Source organism: Brienomyrus brachyistius, chromosome 7 (genome assembly GCF_023856365.1).
Source record: "Brienomyrus brachyistius isolate T26 chromosome 7, BBRACH_0.4, whole genome shotgun sequence".
Taxonomy (NCBI): Eukaryota; Metazoa; Chordata; class Actinopteri; order Osteoglossiformes; family Mormyridae; genus Brienomyrus; species Brienomyrus brachyistius.
In genome coordinates, this window is record NC_064539.1 from 5,566,181 (window position 1) to 5,584,308 (window position 18,128).

Consider the following 18,128-nt stretch of genomic DNA (forward strand, 5'->3'; position numbering starts at 1 on the left):
CTGCACTAGTTTTTAAATGGAGAAGGGAAACTACTGAGACTCCACAGTATCACCTCCGCGCAGATACCTGGTTTTTGATTGGCCATCTGCCTGCGCAGGGCGGCGTTCGCAGCCGCCTGCTGGGGGGGCACAGTGACGGGTGTCGTCTTCTCCGTGGGTGGGGCCCCGTGCTTCACCGTCTTGGTGGCAAATGCTGTGCTATCTGCTCCACCCAGATTAATCTCGTTGCCTAGAATGAGATGAGGGGGCAGGGGATTGGGGACAGGAACTATTCACATAGGGGTCTACTTTCACATCAAGCACTTAAGACAAAAATCTGCACAAGAAGCTGCGTGCGTCCAAGTTAAAAGGTTGAATTAATACATAAAGGGGGTTAATGTCTTCAATAATTTTGGCAACAAGCAAAGCATGGAACATGGACTCTAATTTACGTAAACCTAAATGAAATCTGCAGAAACTTTTATTCTGAAAATGAGAGCATGGTGGTACCCTGCTATGCCTATATTTCATTCACACAATTATCACTGACATGAAAATTCAGCAAAAACAAAATGTGAAATTCAAAACACTATTTTGTGCCGCGCAATCAATATTACCTTATGTATACTAAAATTATATAAAATGTAACTAATGATTCCTAAACCATTTTCCAAAAGGGAAAATGCACTGTGATTTATGTTTTATCGTTTCTCCACCTAGAGTGCGTATCAAGCCTACCCATACGTAAACCACAGACTTAAGTCAACGAAAGAATGCACTTAAGAGAAAAATTTGTGCAGCTACAAGCTTTTTTGACTTGCGCTCATAGGAGAATCGACCCGAGTGGATGTTACAGATTACCACATATTGACACAGAATTAGTATTAGGTATTAACACTAATGGTATCATCTTATAAATGAACATGAATAAACTGGATGAGAGCAAAGTAATTGTCATTAACTAAATCTAAAACCAAGAAAACATTTTTGTAAACTGAAATAACACAACAAAATAAAATTACAACTAAACAAAAACTATAAAAATATTGCTTCTGAACCTGCGGTCAGGGCTGCAGGACTTAAATATCATCACAGCATGACTGCAATGCAAATACGTCTTAGAAGACATTCGGGTTTGACGGACCAACCCAAACCCAAATAAGTACCATGCAGCCTCTTGGAGTAGCCTAGCCTGTCTGTCATTATATTCATTTAAAATTATTAAAACGAGTCAAAATTGCTGCTACAGATTAGACCCATCGCTTAACCAAATCAGCTTACATAATACGGTAAATAATTCATAAAAGTATTATATGGTTTAGGGCTGAAAGAAATAACCTTGTGATATTTTATAAGTTATGTGTGTTATATATGTGATATAAAGGAAATGAAAATTAACTATACGAGTATATGAGTAGTACCAGTGTACAGAAAGCAGAGGCAGCAAATCACCTGCTTTGCTCAAAATTGTGTCTATCGATTACAAATAGGGCTGGAGAAAAACGTTATCCCGATAAAAATGTTCATATTGGTCGATATCGCTGGTTATCACGATAAGTCATTACTTCTCTCCAGTTTAAAGGTTGATTTTTTTTTTTTTTTTAAACGTTTGTCATAACAAACACTTGCCACATAGAAATGATGGCCAAAATGATGCTTCAGGAACAATTTGTTCTATTCTCTGACCCCACTAGGTGGAGCTCTCTATTCATAAAAGGGCTCAAAGCATGCAGAAAAGGAAATCAAGTGTCACCCGCACCAAACAGTATTTTGCATGTCTGATACAGAAGGTGAACAGGTTATTTTAGTCATTGCTGAAATACACGGCCGCATTCTTCCAATCCTTTCTTAATTCTCTGTGGATTATTACAGTTGGGATTTCGCATGGGGGCGGCATGGTGGTACAGTGGTTAGCACTGTTGCTTCACACCTCTGCGATCCGGGTTCGAGTCTCCACCTGGGTCACATGTGCGGAGTTTGCATGTTTGTCCCATGTCGTTGTGGGGTTTCCTCCGGGTACTCCGGTTTCCCCCCACAGTCCAAAGACATGCTGAGGCTAATTGGACTTGCTAAAATGCCCCTAGGAGTGAATGGTGTGTGAGTGTGCCCTGCGATGGGCTGGCCCCCCATCCTTGGTTGTTCCCTGCCTCGTGCCCATTGCTTCTGGGATAGGCTCCGAACCCCCCCACGACCCAGTAGGATAAGCGGTTTGGAAAATGGATGGATGGATTTCTCATGGACTGAATTTTACAGTGGACTTAAAATTCTAGATTTTGTCGTATTACCCTTATTGAACCAGCTCCTTCGGACTTATTGGCTCACCCAGTGAGTTGCCCTTTTTCTAAAGTTTTGTTTGTCGTCTGCCCTACTGCATTGTTTTTTGTTCAATAAATACCCCCGTTTTCACGAATCGTTTTACGATTGCGCTGCACTGCCAGTCCAGCCAAATAGTCAATGAGCTAATTTTGCAATGCAAAGCATATCACCAGTGACATGCTTTATCTTAAATTATATAGAAATATTATCAAGCATTTTGCACATCGATATCATTGTCATTATAAATCGCCCCGTCTTAATTACAACATTTTTTAACCAGCTCTCGTGTGCTTTTCTCGTTCTTGACAATTTGTTTAAACGTACCACACTGTCTATGATCGAGTCCAAATGTAAGGACAACCTTGATTAGAATTGTCTAAGAGCGCCTGCAAAGCACATGCAGAAGCAGTGGTGGTAAACTTTAGACTTAACACATTAGACTCTATTGATATGGAACCGTCATTGAAATGCTAAGTTTGCTAAATTTTGTTTTCTATGACGAGAGAAAAAAAATGTTTTAGTGCAACTTATTGATGATCTCAACCCAGCAGACTATTGCGGCCCTTGCAATGTGACAAGTGCATATGCAAGAAATGCCACGGGAATATTAACATCACACACTGCTCGAGCTGAGGGTGGCATGGAGGCGCAGTGGGTAGCGCTGTCACTGCACATCCCCGATGTGCGTGTGGAGTTTGCATGTTTACCCTGTGTGTGGTTTTTCGGTTGATCTGCTGGTTTCCTTCCACTGTCCAAAAACACGCAACTTGAATCGAAGTACCTAAAAATGACTATGTGCAACTGAGTGTACACCCTGCAATGTTCGGTTGGTTACTGCTGCAACCCGACTGCAATATATAAATTACTTGATGAATAATCAGATCAAAACAGATTACTCAATTATAGTTAGGAAATGATCAGACACACAAAACAGCTGTAAAATGTTTAGTCTACGTCAAAAACTACTAAACCAAAACAAAACTAAAAAATATTTATCTATAAGAAAAATAATCTCCATGGACTTTCCACAATGCGGAGGTTAGACCCCCCTGCAATATGGAAAAACCTATTCGGTTGTCAAAACCCAAGAAATGCAAGATACAAAGATTACGGAGATCACTGTGTGACAAACGAGGGGGTGCGCTCCTCCTAACCACCACTGCACTTATTTTATGCATTTAAGAATTACTGTACCATTTGTGTCACCTGCTGGCCTCTTTATAGGTCATCTATGGCTTTTGAAAAACTCCAGAGAAATTCCCATTTGATTTGTTATGCCGGTCCCGTGATATATTGGAACGACAATTGGGGCGATTGTACACTGAAAACTACTTAAAACAAAATTTCAAATGGAAATATAAAAATAAAAACTATATTAAATCAAACCACAATAAAACTGGTTGAGAGTGACTATTACACCCAGACCGTTAACCAGGGATTGAAATAACTAGTACACAAGTACGCATTCACCTTTAAAAGCGATACGTGCAGCAAGATTGCTCTACCAGCGTGAATGCATACATATTTAAATGTGCAGTTGGGCCCATATGACAAGAAATTATTGTTCATTTTTACCTTTATATGTCAATTCGTACTTCATTTGCAGGATGGAGGTTAAAATGCACGGTAATTTCTTCTCATATCAGCGCAAATGCGCATAAAATCTCTGCCTATCAGTCCTCCAACCTCAATAACAGGGCAACCAGAACCAGTAACCAGAACTGGTTAAACTGGTCAGACTTAAAACAATGATATCGCGCCAGCACAAAACAATCCCTGCCCATAAAGGAATTTCAAGTTCTTCGAATCTTGTCACTGCATATCTCAGCTCCACTCTGCTGTATGACCACAAATACATCTGGACAAACCGTGTGAACCACAGTAGCTTCACACCGTACAGAATTACCACAACGAACCCGGATACTGACCGAGGGGGGGGCCCACGATGGAGCTGAAGCCTGCGGGCGCTTTGCCGAAAGGGGGGCCCTGAATCCCAAAGCCGGGCTGTACGGACGAGGTGCGGACTACGGCGGGGTGGCGGGCCGTGGCCAGTGCGGGAGGCACCACGGTAACCTCCTCCTCCAGTGGCCGAGAGTCCTCAGGGTCCAGCGCCTGCGAAAGGGAGGAGGTGGAGCTGCCGTCGTCCAGGCCCTCGTAGTAATTCGGAGAAAGGAAGGCCGACCGCGACAGGTTGGCTGCGGGGAATGGTGGAGGGGGTGATCCAGTGAATGAATTATGACCTTCAAGCCAAATGCATAAGAAACCCAAAGAGGTTGGGGGGGGGGTGGACGACAGGCAGGTTACCTGGAGCGGTGGAGCGCACCGGAGGCGTCTGTCTCTTGGACAGGAAGTTCCGGAGCTGATGCTGCTTTGCTGGAGACATTTTCACTGCAGACAGAGAAGGGAACGTGCTGCTCATGAGTGAACAAGCACACAGCGCATCTCCTCCAGATGCCCTAATATCCATTCTACTCTCCAATTTGGCTGTGCATGTGCGTTATGTACACATTACATCGTGAGGACCAAATGTCCCCACAATGTGATAAAAACCTGTTATTTTGACATTGTGGGGACCATTATTTTTTTTGGTCCCTACAAGGGAAAATTCAGTTTTATAAAGATCTGTGACAATTAAAAAACTAAAAAAAAGTCGTATTTTGTTTGGTTACTTATGGTTAAGGTTAGAGCTGGTTGGAGATTGAGGTTGTCACTGTCCACACAAAGATATGAATACAAACATGTGTACATGTGCGCGCATCAGAAAGGTGACGATACCTTGTGATTCGGAGGTAGCCTTGGGCGGAGACTCCAGCCTGGCTTTCAACAGTGTCTCTCTCAGACTCTCCAGTTCACTGTCCAGGCTGGAAAAAGCACAAACCAGTCAGGACCATCACCAGCATTAAGTTTTAAGATGCTGCTATGCCACACCCCCCAACCCTTTACCCCTGCTGGGACGGCGGGGCGGGCCGGGGCATGCTCCAATTGCTGCTGGCTGTTTTGTTGTACAGCCTCAGGGCCTGCAGATCCTTGACCAGCGAGTCCAGCTTGCGTTGCTGCTGGTTGATGATGTCCAGGTTGTTGGCCAAGGTGGTGAACAGAGCCTCACGCCCGGGGACAATCAGGTGCCTGCAGAGGGGACAGCCGTTTACACAACGGGACACCCCCCCATGCCTCGTCCACTCCAGGGGGGTCAGTCATGGGATCCAAACCCCACTCTGAACCTCCATTAGCTATAATCAGGCCTCGTAAGTCACGTGATCTTCTTACCTCTGCCTTTTCTTATTCTCCAAGTGCCTCTCCCACTCCAGGTCCAACATGTCACTGACGTCATCCACTGAGAATTTCACATACTGGTATAGCCTCCGGATTTCCTGTAGAGACACATTAACACACTGACACCTGCAGTGGAGAACAGGCCTCGCCCATCTATAGTGGGCAGGATAATTGCAGGATTTGAGATGACAGTGTTGAAGACCCGTCCACATTGAGCTTGAGAAAGCCTTATCACATCAGCTATACCATCCAGATTTTCAAACTGTAGGCTGTTTCACTGGAAAGCCCACCCCTCCAGTGACCTCACCTTCAGCTGCTCCTCCCGGCGTGGGTCCAGCGGCTTCTGGTAGAGTAACTGCAGGTAACGACTGTCCTTGCTGAGCTCGCGCTGCGTTTTGCCTTCCTCGACCCCGGCAAAGCCTTCAAGCAGAGTGGTCTTTAAGGATCCGATGTCACCGTGGAGAGACTAGGGCAAAAAATAAAACATCCCTGGGTCAGTTACAGCCTCGCTTCCTTTGAAGACTCTGATCTGCCAATTGCAATTCTCTCAGCTGAAGTACTCATCTGTATTACTCATTAATACTCATCTGTATTGCTCATTGTTACTGGTTTATTCCAGCTTTACTAGGATCCCCAAACACCAAGTTGACACCCTTTCTTCTATGCTAGATACCACTTAATACTTAACCCTCTGGGGTCTAGGGGTAGGGAACACACTTTCACTGACTGGGGCATGTTCACACATTTCATTCAATATCATAAACTTAATTCATGGCAAATACATTATTTCTTGTATATCTTTTTTGGCATTAAACTCTTAAAATCTTATTAAAATCTTAGTGTACTTTGTAAACATGTCAGATTTATGTGAAGTTTGTAATTTGACATCAAATTATAGACATTGCAAAATGCATTTTGGAACACTTGCAGAAACATTACAAAAGTACATAGTAAGCAATGGTGGCAGTTTGTTTTGATCCCAGATATCTGATCACCAAAGTCTTGGCTACATGAAGATGACTAAATGGTGGAGTTGCAACATTCAGTTGGATAAATCAGAAAAACCTAAATCATGTCACTATATCTGGCTCCTTTCATTGAATATGTAGCAACTTTCATGTGTCTGCATGAGCCATTGACACCAGGCCACACACCCCCCCCTTTTATGGCGCTGATGGGGATGCAAATGGATCGCGTTTCACCGTTGCGTTGTTCATCAGATTACCACGCGAATGCGATTTGAATGCGTGGAAATGCGGCTATTTAGAATGCAAATAGCGATCTTCAGGTGAGGGCGGCACTACACGCCCCGATGCAGGTAAAACAAAGTAAGGTGATGGTTTACTTTTTTGCCGATTTAACCTAATTTTAAAATCTTTAATACTTGTGACAATGGACATTTTAAAAAGAAGACAGATTACGGATTTAGTCTGCATTTTTTTCATGTTTCTACAACATTTCAGCGAGTTATGAACTGAAATACATGAGAAAGATACGCGGCATCGTCGACGATGCCGTCGACTCCAGAGGGTTAAAAAGTCAAACCCTGACCAGCAGGAGGCAGCAGTGGTCACTCATACCTCTGTCGTTTCCCTGATTTCGAGAGCGAAGACGTGGAGGTCCTCGGCCTCCCGCCGGAGATCCTTCATCTGCTCGGCCGGGCCCACATGGAAGTCGGCTTTGCTGGCGCGAGCCTTTAGCTCATCAAGCTCCTTCTGAAAGTGGGCAATCTGGGGGCGCAGGGGAGCCCAGCGGCAGTGGGGTCAGCCTCTGACAATTACCGATTTACATCAGCTACATAGATGTCATACCTTATTGTTACTAATAGCAAAAAACAACACACCATAAAATATTCTACTCTGGTAGACACCATTCAACGTATATATGTATGCATGTATGACTTAATACCTTAATAACAACAACTTATCCAATTCAATATATTCAATAAAAAGGGGGTAGGGGTCAAAAATGTGGGATAGCCCACTTTACCTCTCAAGGGCGCGCACACACACACACGCAAACACATACTTTATGCCTTACATTCATTATTTTAAATTAGTAAATACAAATGAAAAATGTATGCCAAAAAATCTGTAATTGGGCTACTAGAAATGTACATAACGTACTGTTCTACCTGTTTGTACATCATGTTTTAAAAGGTTTCTGAGGATTTCCAGTTTACTATGAGTATCTTCCAAGCAAGGATACGCAAGTGGCGAATGCTTAAAACTCCTCACAACTTCTCTCCTACTGGCAACAGCGTCACTTACACTTAACCCCTCGTGTATGACGAGCTGTAGTGAGGGCGCAAAGCAGGCCATGCTAGCAACTCCCAAATGATACATCGCTTTTCACATTACTCACGTTGCCTAATAAAGGTGTAAAATACTTCCAGATTGTTACCCTCTTATCTGATGTTCTTACGCTCCTCGTACAGCAAAGGGTTTGCGTATGACATGACAGCAGGCATAAGCCACTGCGCTCACACCTACTGAGTGGCAAAAAAACCGAGTGGCAGCGCTAGCGTTCGCCGTGAATGCCGCAAAAATCACATCTAAAATTGGAAAAGAGCTGACGTGTGATTGATTGTACAAATAGGTTTAACAAGAAATAGGAGCCTTCTTTTCAGACTGCAGAAAACTAAGCAAATATCAGACTTGGATCTTTCACATATGGCCAATACCCGATCCATGTAATATGTCCGGATCAGTGCCAATACTGATCCAAATATCAGATCGGTGCATCTTTAACAACAACAGAGTATTTCAGGAGCAAATAGGTCCAAATGGTTCGGCCGCTCCCTCACACACCTTGAGGGTAACTCCAATTTTCATACACAGGTGTGCAAAGGTCTCAGCACATCCCAGTGACAAAAATTACGAAACATGAAATTTTATGGAATTAAAAGATGAAGGTTGTGGGTTGGGGGCGGGACCCACCTCTTCCAGAATGCCAGCCATGACGGGATCAGTTTCCTTCCTCGGCTGCAGCTGCTTCTCCGCGGCCTTCACCGCCAAGGTTTCCTGGGCAGGAAGACGACTTCGTCAGAGAAAATAAGGCACGTGCAGTACAGAGACGTTAAACTGGAGGGGAAGGTGCCAACCTGCGGGGAGGGGCTGTTCCCGGCGGCCTGGGCGGGGGTGATGGCCTTGGGAGCAGCTGGCTGCGGGACGGCTGCGGGGGGGAGGATGGTGCTGCTCTGAGCAGGCCGGGCCTGGGCTGTGAGATGAGACACAGATCCAGCAAAATGGCTGTTTATGAATGTTACTCTTATGAGAGACCCTGGGAGGATAAGTCAGGATGCAGCGCAGGACGCCATTTTGGCTTCAATTAAAACATGATTATTTTATTTATATAGTGCCTTTCCCAAACTCAAGGATGCTTTACAAAGCATATAATTGATAGAAAAATACATCAAAGATTAAACATCCAGAAATAGGTATATTTTAAACTGAATCTTAAAAGTTAAAATAAACTGTGAATAATAATAGTAATAATAGATACTTTTTCATTGATCCAGTGGGGAAATTCTCTTTTCACCTCCCCCCTAATTGCTCTCTGCATATGAGAGCAAGCCGGCTCTGACAGACGGCCACCCACAGACCTGGGGGTTAAAGGCCTTGCTCACCAGCCCATAGTTGTAGGCGATAATTATTACTTTTTATATCATAGCTTTGGCAAATACTAATTTTCTTATTGGTCCAGAGAGGTCACATGGTTATGATTGTCATGTAATTGCACAGATAGTTCCGGCAAACTAAAAACAGTTGTATATGCCTCAAAGTTATATTAAACGTTAATATATAAACTCGTGTTACTTCTTGCGGAGCAGTGATTCTTATCAGTATAATTTTCCTTGGTCTCCCTGTTGACAATTTCTACAGTAACATGCTACTTCAGTAAGGAGACTCACCAGATATTCTATCCTTATAGCGACTATATTTAAGAAAACACTGGAACATTATTAAATGCTAAATTAGAATTTTCTTTAAAAAAACATTTTTTTTAAATGACCGTGACTAGTTTATTCTGTTTTTTTGCACTTGAGGTTGGACAACATTATACCAAGTACAGCCACACACCTCATCATTGCCCTTACATTTTTGATTCTGAGAGTAACTGGTAACCAATCCTGAAGAGCGGGAGTACTGTGGGTATGTTTAGTGCTCATTTTTTTCTAACCATTAAATCTTAATCACACAAGCAATCTACCTGAGGAGGAAGCAGGCTTGCTGGAGGTCATCGCGGGGGTGGACTGGTTAAGGGGGGTGGAGAAGGCTGGCCTAGGGACAGAGGTGACGGAGAACTCCCGGGCGGCTTGGGGAGCTGGTCCCGGGGTGTCCATGGCCAGGAACCTGCGAGGTGGTGAATTCCTGACATCAGGCGGACAGCAGAAAACGGGAAGAAAGGAAAAGGGGCGAAGGAGCAAGAAGAAGCAATGGTACCACCTACCGGCCATTGAGGTTCATCTTCACCCCCAGTGCGGCAGGTTCCGGGGAGGGCTTAAATGAGGCGGCCGGGGAGGAAGCTGGAAGGCGCTGGCCGGTCGGGGTGGGGGCCATCGTCATCTCTGAGGGCGGCTTGATTGCAGCAGGGAAGGAGAAGGCCGCATTCGTTGGGGCCATCACGCCAGTCGTCCCAAAGCCACTGGTCCCCATGGAGACCGTTGTCGTGGTGGGGATGGAGAAGAAGGACGGACCGGTCGAGAGAGATGGCAGTGCGAAAGAGAAGCTGGAGGAAGAGGAGGAGGAGGCCGTCTGGCTGCTGGCAGAGGGGGCCAGAGTAGATATTGGTGCAGAACCGAAGGCTGAGGTAAGGGGTGCTGTCCGCGGAGCTGGGGTTGCCATGGGGATCGTTGTTGCTGTGGTCACCATGGCGGAAGCTCGGGTCAGAGAGGCAGACCCTAAAATGCCAGGTAAGGGACCAGGTCAGCAGTTATGCTCACATGACAGCATATTTGTGTTACACAACATTTTAAAATGGGGCCTGGTTGGGTAAAGCCTAAATTACAGATCCCACAAGATGAGCTGAGCTAGGTGAAGCTTTCCATTCACTGTTAAACCTATGTTCCTACCCTGACCTACGGTTATGAGCTTTGGGCAGTGACCAAAAGAATGAGATCGTGGATACAAGCAACAGAAATGAGTAGAGTTGGGTAATTTAGGTCCAAAGAGTGAAAGTCCAGACCGGGATTTTGTTTCAATCAACCAGTTCAGCATAAAGAGTCACAGTCACAGAGTATTCAACTGGTTGGTTGAAACAAAATCCCGGTCTGGACTTTCACTCTTTGGACCTAAATTATCCAACTCTGGAAATGAGTTTCCTCTACAGTGTGTCTGGGCGCAGCCCGAGATAAGTTGAAGAACTCAGTCATTCGGGAAGAGCTCAAAGTAGAGATGCTGCTCCTCAGCATCGAAAGTAGACTGTGGAGGTGGTTTGGGTGCCCATGAAGGACCTGGGCATCCTTGCTTATATTGCTGCTCCCACGACCCAGAGCCAGATAAGCAGCGGAAGACGGGCAGGCTGATTTTATTTTTAAATGAGTGCTAATCACGCAGTATCATAAAACCAAGCAACATGCAATCATATACGGCACTGAGGAGGATGCATTTGCAGAGTGTCAGGAAGTGGACGGGCCGGCACTGACCAGGACTGGGCAGCCGCTCCCCCTCCAGGCTGAGGGCGACGGGAGCCACAGACAGCTGCTTCACATCTTTGTTCTGGTTCACCAGTGAGAAAGGGCACAGCACACCGTCGGTGGACAGCAGCATCAGTGTGGGAGCTGGGGGCAACACGCAGTCGTCGCCTGCGGGGCAGGTGGGCAGGGGGAATGAGGCAATTAAAAATTTCACCAAAATAAGAAATGTTTGTAGATCAGCGTTTCCCAATCCAGTTCTCAGGAACCCAAACACAGTCCACATTTTTGCTCCCTACCTGGAACTGGGAGGGAGCAAAATGTGAACTAACCAGCAAGGAGCTGGGAAGGAGCAAAAATGTGAACTGTCTGGCTGGGAGGGAGCAAAAACATGGACTGTGAGTCCCTGCTATAGATCAGCATCACTGTAAGAAAAAATCAGCATGCAGCCCTGACTGATATACACCATTGAGAGGTACTGGTGATTCAACATGTATTTTTAAACTACATAATACATTTAGTGACCATATTTGTCTGTGGCAAAGACTTGTGTACATTTCAGGACAGAAGCCAATTAGGCTAACAAAGCATAAATGGACCAGGAGACAAAGGTGCATCTGCACCCTCCAGGCAAGAACTACACCCTCCACCCACCCACAGCCCAATACCCCGGGACTGAAGGTGACACTCACTGATGCGGATTTCGTCCTGGTTGGTATAGTCAATAGCGACCCCTACAGGCAGGGTGTCATCATTGTTTAGCGTGACGGGCAGTTCTGCCCTGCTTGCGTCCTCCAGCAACCACAGTTCCCAGTTTGTCTAAGAGAAAAGGCAGACATCTTTAAGCAAATCATTATAAGCATTAAATAAGCAAATGGGCAGTTTGTCTTAGTTTAATTTAAACAAATGAAAGAAATTTTAATGTCTCTGAGGTACTATTGTGCGGTTACTGTGTAAAACCATTAATTGCCATCTCCCAGCTACATTTGAAGAACACATTGTGAGAAATAATTCATTAGGTTACTCCAGTAAGACTCTCCTTTCTTCCTTTTTAAGAAGTTCTGTCCAGTTGCTGGGCAATCTTCCTCTTGCTGTGCAAACCACTGCAGTCAGACCACCACATACTTAAGGAGGAAGGCTTCTTTATCTGCCTGCCCTATATGAGGCTCTTTTAGCCCACCCAGAGGTTACACACTGTGCGGTACCTTGTCTTCCTGTTTGGCGATGATGCTGACTTCTATAGAACCAGCAGATGCAGCCAGGACGATATCCCTGTCAGACAAGGAAAAACAGAGTAAGACCCAGCGAGTCAATCGCAGAACAGCACCACAACCCCTCTCAAACTCAGCCGGCGTGTTGCTTTAGCTAAGCCTCACCAGTCCTCGACGTGGCTGAGGAAGTAGTGATGCTGTCTCTCAGTACAGGCGCCATAAACCAGGTCGTTGAAGTTCAAGTATCGCTCCTCTCTCTTCTCGTCTTTTTTCTGGATGGGAAACAGGAAGAGGGAGACTGTCGAGACAGGGGCGGTGAAGCGAACTAAGCTGTCAGGCATAAATGCAATATGAGAGCTGCAATTGTTTATTTTTGAAACAAAATTCTCCAAATAATTCTCCAATAAAGCTGCAGTACAAGAACAGCTAAATATACAGTACAGTGTTAGAGCCAAGAAAACAATGTTGTAATGATCTTTATACTGGTGTAAAACTGTTGTATTTCAAATCCTCTCCTAAAAATAATAAATCACCCATTTTTGCAACATCAGTCCAATCACCAATGTGTTTTTTGACTCAACCCTAACCCCACCATATGTGGCTAATCAATACCTGACTGAGTCATTTAACCAAGTAGAGATGCATTGATCCAATATTTGGATCAGTATCGGCGTTGATCCAGACCTATCTGACAGATCGGGTACCAGTCATACTTTACCGACTTTGTACAATCAAATCGCCCAACAGCTCTTTCCCATTTTAGACACTTTTTTTTGCAGAATTCAAGATGATCACTAACACTGCCTCTCTTTTTTTGGCACTCAGTAGGTGTGAGTGCAGTGACTTTCACCTGCTGCGATGTCATACGCAAACCCTCTGCAGCATGAGGAGTGTAAGAACGTCAGAGAAGAGGGTGACGATCTGGGGTTAGTTTACGCTTTTAACAACAACTAGTAGCACAGTGATTTGCAATCTTTGTAAAAACAAAGGCCTGACTGGTAGGAGTAGCATTCCATGGAAAATCCCACTCAACAAAGCACATGTAACTGTGCGAGACGACGCGAGTAATATGAAGAAAGCAATGGATGGTTTGGGAGTCTCTAGATTGGGCAGCTTTGTGCGCTCGCTACAGCTCGTGATACACGAGGGGCTGCAATTGCAGCCAAGTGTAAGTGACGCTGTTGCCAGCGGGAGAAAAACTGTGGGGCTTGTTAAGCTTTCATCACTTGCTTGGAAGCTATTCAAAATTGGACTGCAAATGCGTCAAAAATGCGGAAAACCAGATGTACAAACAAGGCGGAAGCACACGTTATGTGTGTTTCTAAATGGTAGCCTAATTAAAAATATTCTGGGAAACATTTTTTTAATCTGTATTTACTAGTTTAAAAATGTTAACGTATAAAGCATAGACTAGTATTTTAGCATGATAAATACATAAGTAAAAAGCTCTTGTATAGGATTCTGTCTCAGTATCAGCAGAAGAGTATCAGAATTGGATCAGAACTGAAAAAATGTGAATCAGTCCATCCCTATGATTAAATTAGTTAATTGAGCTGTAAGTAAAATGTAACAAATACATGGAATGGCTGAGGCGCCGCTGAGGAGAGATTTGGCAACAGAAGCCATCAGTGGCTTTTTGGAGTAAAGAAGAAATTCTTGTTTAATTTTTCTTTATTGCGTTACCGTTAATTTGCATGTTTTTTTTTCTGAGATGCACTAATTACAGCCTTAAACATTGTCTTTGACTGCTTAAGACCTCTGCACAGTGCTGTAAGCTTATTTTACTTCATGTTAACTTAATCTTAAAATAATTTCAACTGTCCATCAACAAAGTGTACTGGTTTCACCAGCGTACTGGTACCATGTCATATTTGTTTACATGGAAGTCCTTCCTATATGTACTGGCACATTAACCCTCTGGGGTCGACGGCATCGCCGGCGATGCTGCGCATCTTTCTCATGCAATTCAGTTCATAACTCGCCGAAATTTTATAGTATGGAAAAAAAACGCAGACTAAATCGGTAATCCGTCTTTTCAAAACGTCGATTGTCGGAAGTATTAAGGTTTTTAAAATTAGGTTAAAATCGGCAAAAAAGTAAACCATGTCACCTTACTTTGTTTTACCTGCATCAGGGGCGTGTAGCGCCGCCCTCACCTGAAGATCGCTAATCGCATTATAAATAGCCGCATTTCCGCGTATTCAAATGGCATTCGCATGGTAATTTGATGTACAACGCAACGGTGAAATGCGATCCAGATGCATCCCCATCAGTGCCATAAAAGGGGGTGGGGGGATGTGGCTGTGAATGGCTCATTCATACACATGAAAGCTCCTACATATTCAATGAACTGCACCATTTACTCATCTTCATGTAGCCAAGACTTTGGTGATCAGATATCTGGGATCAAAAACTGCCACCATTGCTTACTATGTACTTTTATAATGTTTCTGCAAGTGTTTCAAACTGCATTTTGCAATGTCTATAATTTGATGTCAAATTACAAACTTCACATAGTTTAATGCCAAAAAAGATATACAAGAAATAATTTGCCATGAATTAAGTTTATGATATTGAATGAAATGTGACCATGCCCCAGTCAGTGAAAGTGTGTTCCCTACCCTAGACCCCAGGAGGGTTCGTGTAAACACTTGCAAAACGAAATGGCTTTTTGGTTTCTCTCCAGATTTTTTTTCTTAAATGTATCTCGTCATAAACTTCAACATAGTCAGGTTTAATATTTCCTTCAATCAATGCAATCTCTTGCTGATACTTATTTGAGTAACTCACCATGTGAAATATTTCAGTGTGAGCAGGCAATGCACTAAGGTCAGCAGGGAGCGAGAATGAGGGGGGCAGGACCAGGGCGTGGTCAGTACTCACGGGAAGGGACACCACCACCAGCTCTGGGGGCGTCTCCAGAGAGCCATCGGCTGCTGCGTACACCACAGCGAAGACATAGGTGCTGAGCCACAGGATGTCCAGCACTGAGCATGTGACAGTGGGGGAGGGGCATCAGTACACCCAGTCAAGCAACACAGGACCCGAAGCTCAGGTATTCCTGTACTTCACAGCACTGCCACGCCAGCTCCATCACTAGCGAATGAAACATACCTTTGACTGGGTTGTCCGAGCTGTAGAAATTTGGACAGGGGATGACTTTCTTCTCTTGGAGACTCTGTATGAACACGAAGGAGGGACACAGTGAGATCACCGCGGAAGACGAGCTCCCCATCATGCCAAAGGCATTCGCTCAAACTCACGGGGGTGTACTGGATCACCGTGGCGTTTAGCTTTCCTGCAGCCACCTGCTTTCCTTTGGGACTCCAACAAACTGCATTGGAGGGAGGGGACAACCAAAAAAAAAAATTCATATTTTCCCATACAAAGGACAACTATGAGAATACCTGAAACTCACTGATAGTGTATAAACATATACTAGCTGCTGAAACTGGAGCAACAGATTAATAAAATTCGGCAATCTGAAAATTGGAAGTGTTTCCAGTTTTGGTCACTAGGGTACTAATGGCAAAAGAACATAAATGAAAACAGACAGTATTAGGTATGTTTTAATACTACTACACAACACAGAGTCTGGAGAGAACCAAGACTAAAAGCCTGTTATTGAATCACTTTTATCTATTTATGAAAACATTCACAAATGGACATGGTGAGCGGTACAGAGCGCCACCCAGTGCTTACCACAGGTAATGCCCACAGAAGCAGGCAGCTTGGCCTGCACCGTGACCTTATCTGTGACCTCCAGTACCATCATACTGCCATCTGAGAGACAGGCGGCCAGTACAGAGGCCTGTACCGGGTTCCACTTCAGGTCCTGCACCAAGGCTCCTGTACTGGTGACCGGCGCAAAGGAGGCGAATGGCAACTTCTCAGGTCGAGCCTGAAGATGCAGGGACAGTGGTGTGTGACTGTGGTTCGGGATTAGTCAGTCAGTACCAGAGAATATCATTCAGAGTAACACTAGAAAAATAACACAGACTAACAAATTAAGTATTATAACAAGCCAAGTTCACTCAGGGGCAGATACCTCATTAAATAATGTCCGGACATCATAGAAGGAGAGCAGGAGGCCACGTTCGTCAGACATCCCACAGATGGCAAGAGTGAGTTCGTCGCTGCTAAGGGCCAGGTTGTGCATGGGCAACTCAACAGTGACCTTCAGCGATTTTACTCCTTCGACTGGGATGAACAGACAAGAGAGAAAGGATGCACCAGTTTAAGGGGGTCAGACTCAGTCTAGGTGGTTCTGAGTGTCACCTGATGAGATGATAATGTAGGACCAGCACCAGTCAATCTTACAGGCGATACAGGCTATTTTACATCTGATGGAGGGCACCGCACTGGCTAGGACCGGTACTGACTAGGACTATTAAACAAATGTACAATTCTTCCATTTAGCAAATGCTTTTGAGGGACTTGAAATCAAAAGGTTTATTTTCCAGGTGTGTGGCATATCTCACGACGTTACTTTACCTATTTCGTTAGGATTGCCCTCTACTTTATTAGCGGCCAAGATGTTACGGGTCAGGAACACTTTAAATGTCCTGTCCCGGCCCACGAACGTCAGGCCGAACTTATTAGAAACGGCAAGCAGGTTGGACCTCTCCTTCGGCAGCTCCTCGGGGGAGTCGAAGACGCGGATTTTCTTCATTTGCCGAAACTGAAAGTACTGCGAAAAACGGAAGGCAGACGTCGGAGACATTTCATACAAAGTCACACACACTTCGAATGGTCCGCTAAAGTCTTCCTCTGCCTGATTGAAAAAAAATTGCTGCAAGAGAACCTTACTCGGCCACCTAACAGCTCATAATAACGTAACAAACAATCAAGTGCAGCCAAACAACACATCAGTATTATATCTAGAAACATGCAACATTACACAACCGTCTAAACAGTTTGTTTATCACATTATCACAGCTGTGAAAGAAGCGCGAGGGATATGACGCTGATAAACAGCGCTCTAACGAAAGCAAATTTTCGCTCCTATTTTATTAAACTACCTTCATGTCCCTTTCGGGGACAGAGTCCGGATCGTCACTCATCTCGAATAAAGAGGCTCAACTTCCGTTAAAGGAAACAAGTGTACTAAAATACAGTAATAAAAGAACTTGAGAACAAACGCACGCTTTGCCCGCACTTTAGAAGCGTACGTAGGTTAAGCTACATTTCGCGGCGATGACATATGACGTTACGTCTCGTCGTACGTTCGACTCCGTCATAGCCGTCTGAAAGCAAGGCAGCGCAGTCGATCGCCGAGCTGTGAGTAGGATACGAAATACGCAGTGCCCTAGACACAAATTAATCAGGCGTACAAGTCCCACAGAAGAAAAAACAACAAATATTAAATGTGCTATTCACAACAGTATGAGCAGCCTTCCAAGGTACTCACTGTATTCGTGTTTTGTTTCAAAGTCTCAGAACTTGACTGATTCCTTAGGGTGGCACTGGTGGCCTAATGGTTAGGAATTTGCACTTGTAATTCGTCGATTGGTGGTTTGAATTCCTGACCAGCAAGGTAATGCCCTCAAATACTGCTCCCCGGACGCTGAATTAGCTGCTCCGTGATATAGGTTAAATGTAAAGGGTGCATTTTGTTCTTGTGCTATGGTTTGTCAAGAATGACAACTAATCCTTTATCCCATAATCAGGTAATTACAATTCCAGAGCGTGATAAATTTGTCATCAAACGACTC

General features: G+C 44.5%; 1 protein-coding gene across 2 annotated transcripts in view; it reads right to left on the bottom strand.

Moving 5' to 3' along the window:
* nup214 (nucleoporin 214) overlaps window positions 1-17,626 on the bottom strand; it is a 45,895-nt gene extending 28,269 nt beyond the window's left edge. For both annotated transcript variants that reach the window (XM_049019683.1, XM_049019682.1), the window contains exons 1-23: window positions 17,436-17,626; window positions 16,909-17,104; window positions 16,463-16,614; window positions 16,117-16,315; window positions 15,678-15,748; window positions 15,529-15,592; window positions 15,298-15,401; window positions 12,580-12,686; window positions 12,409-12,475; window positions 11,896-12,022; window positions 11,216-11,374; window positions 10,021-10,471; window positions 9,781-9,923; window positions 8,672-8,787; window positions 8,508-8,591; window positions 7,149-7,298; window positions 5,876-6,034; window positions 5,563-5,666; window positions 5,239-5,421; window positions 5,071-5,156; window positions 4,600-4,683; window positions 4,224-4,490; window positions 68-229 (exon numbers count right to left, since the gene is read on the bottom strand). In XM_049019683.1, coding sequence (XP_048875640.1) covers window positions 68-229; window positions 4,224-4,490; window positions 4,600-4,683; window positions 5,071-5,156; window positions 5,239-5,421; window positions 5,563-5,666; window positions 5,876-6,034; window positions 7,149-7,298; window positions 8,508-8,591; window positions 8,672-8,787; window positions 9,781-9,923; window positions 10,021-10,471; window positions 11,216-11,374; window positions 11,896-12,022; window positions 12,409-12,475; window positions 12,580-12,686; window positions 15,298-15,401; window positions 15,529-15,592; window positions 15,678-15,748; window positions 16,117-16,315; window positions 16,463-16,614; window positions 16,909-17,104; window positions 17,436-17,477 — 3,277 coding nt within the window. In that variant the 5' untranslated portion in view covers window positions 17,478-17,626. The remainder of the gene's footprint in view (window positions 1-67; window positions 230-4,223; window positions 4,491-4,599; window positions 4,684-5,070; window positions 5,157-5,238; window positions 5,422-5,562; window positions 5,667-5,875; window positions 6,035-7,148; window positions 7,299-8,507; window positions 8,592-8,671; window positions 8,788-9,780; window positions 9,924-10,020; window positions 10,472-11,215; window positions 11,375-11,895; window positions 12,023-12,408; window positions 12,476-12,579; window positions 12,687-15,297; window positions 15,402-15,528; window positions 15,593-15,677; window positions 15,749-16,116; window positions 16,316-16,462; window positions 16,615-16,908; window positions 17,105-17,435) is intronic.
* Between the last annotated feature and the right edge of the window lie 502 nt (window positions 17,627-18,128).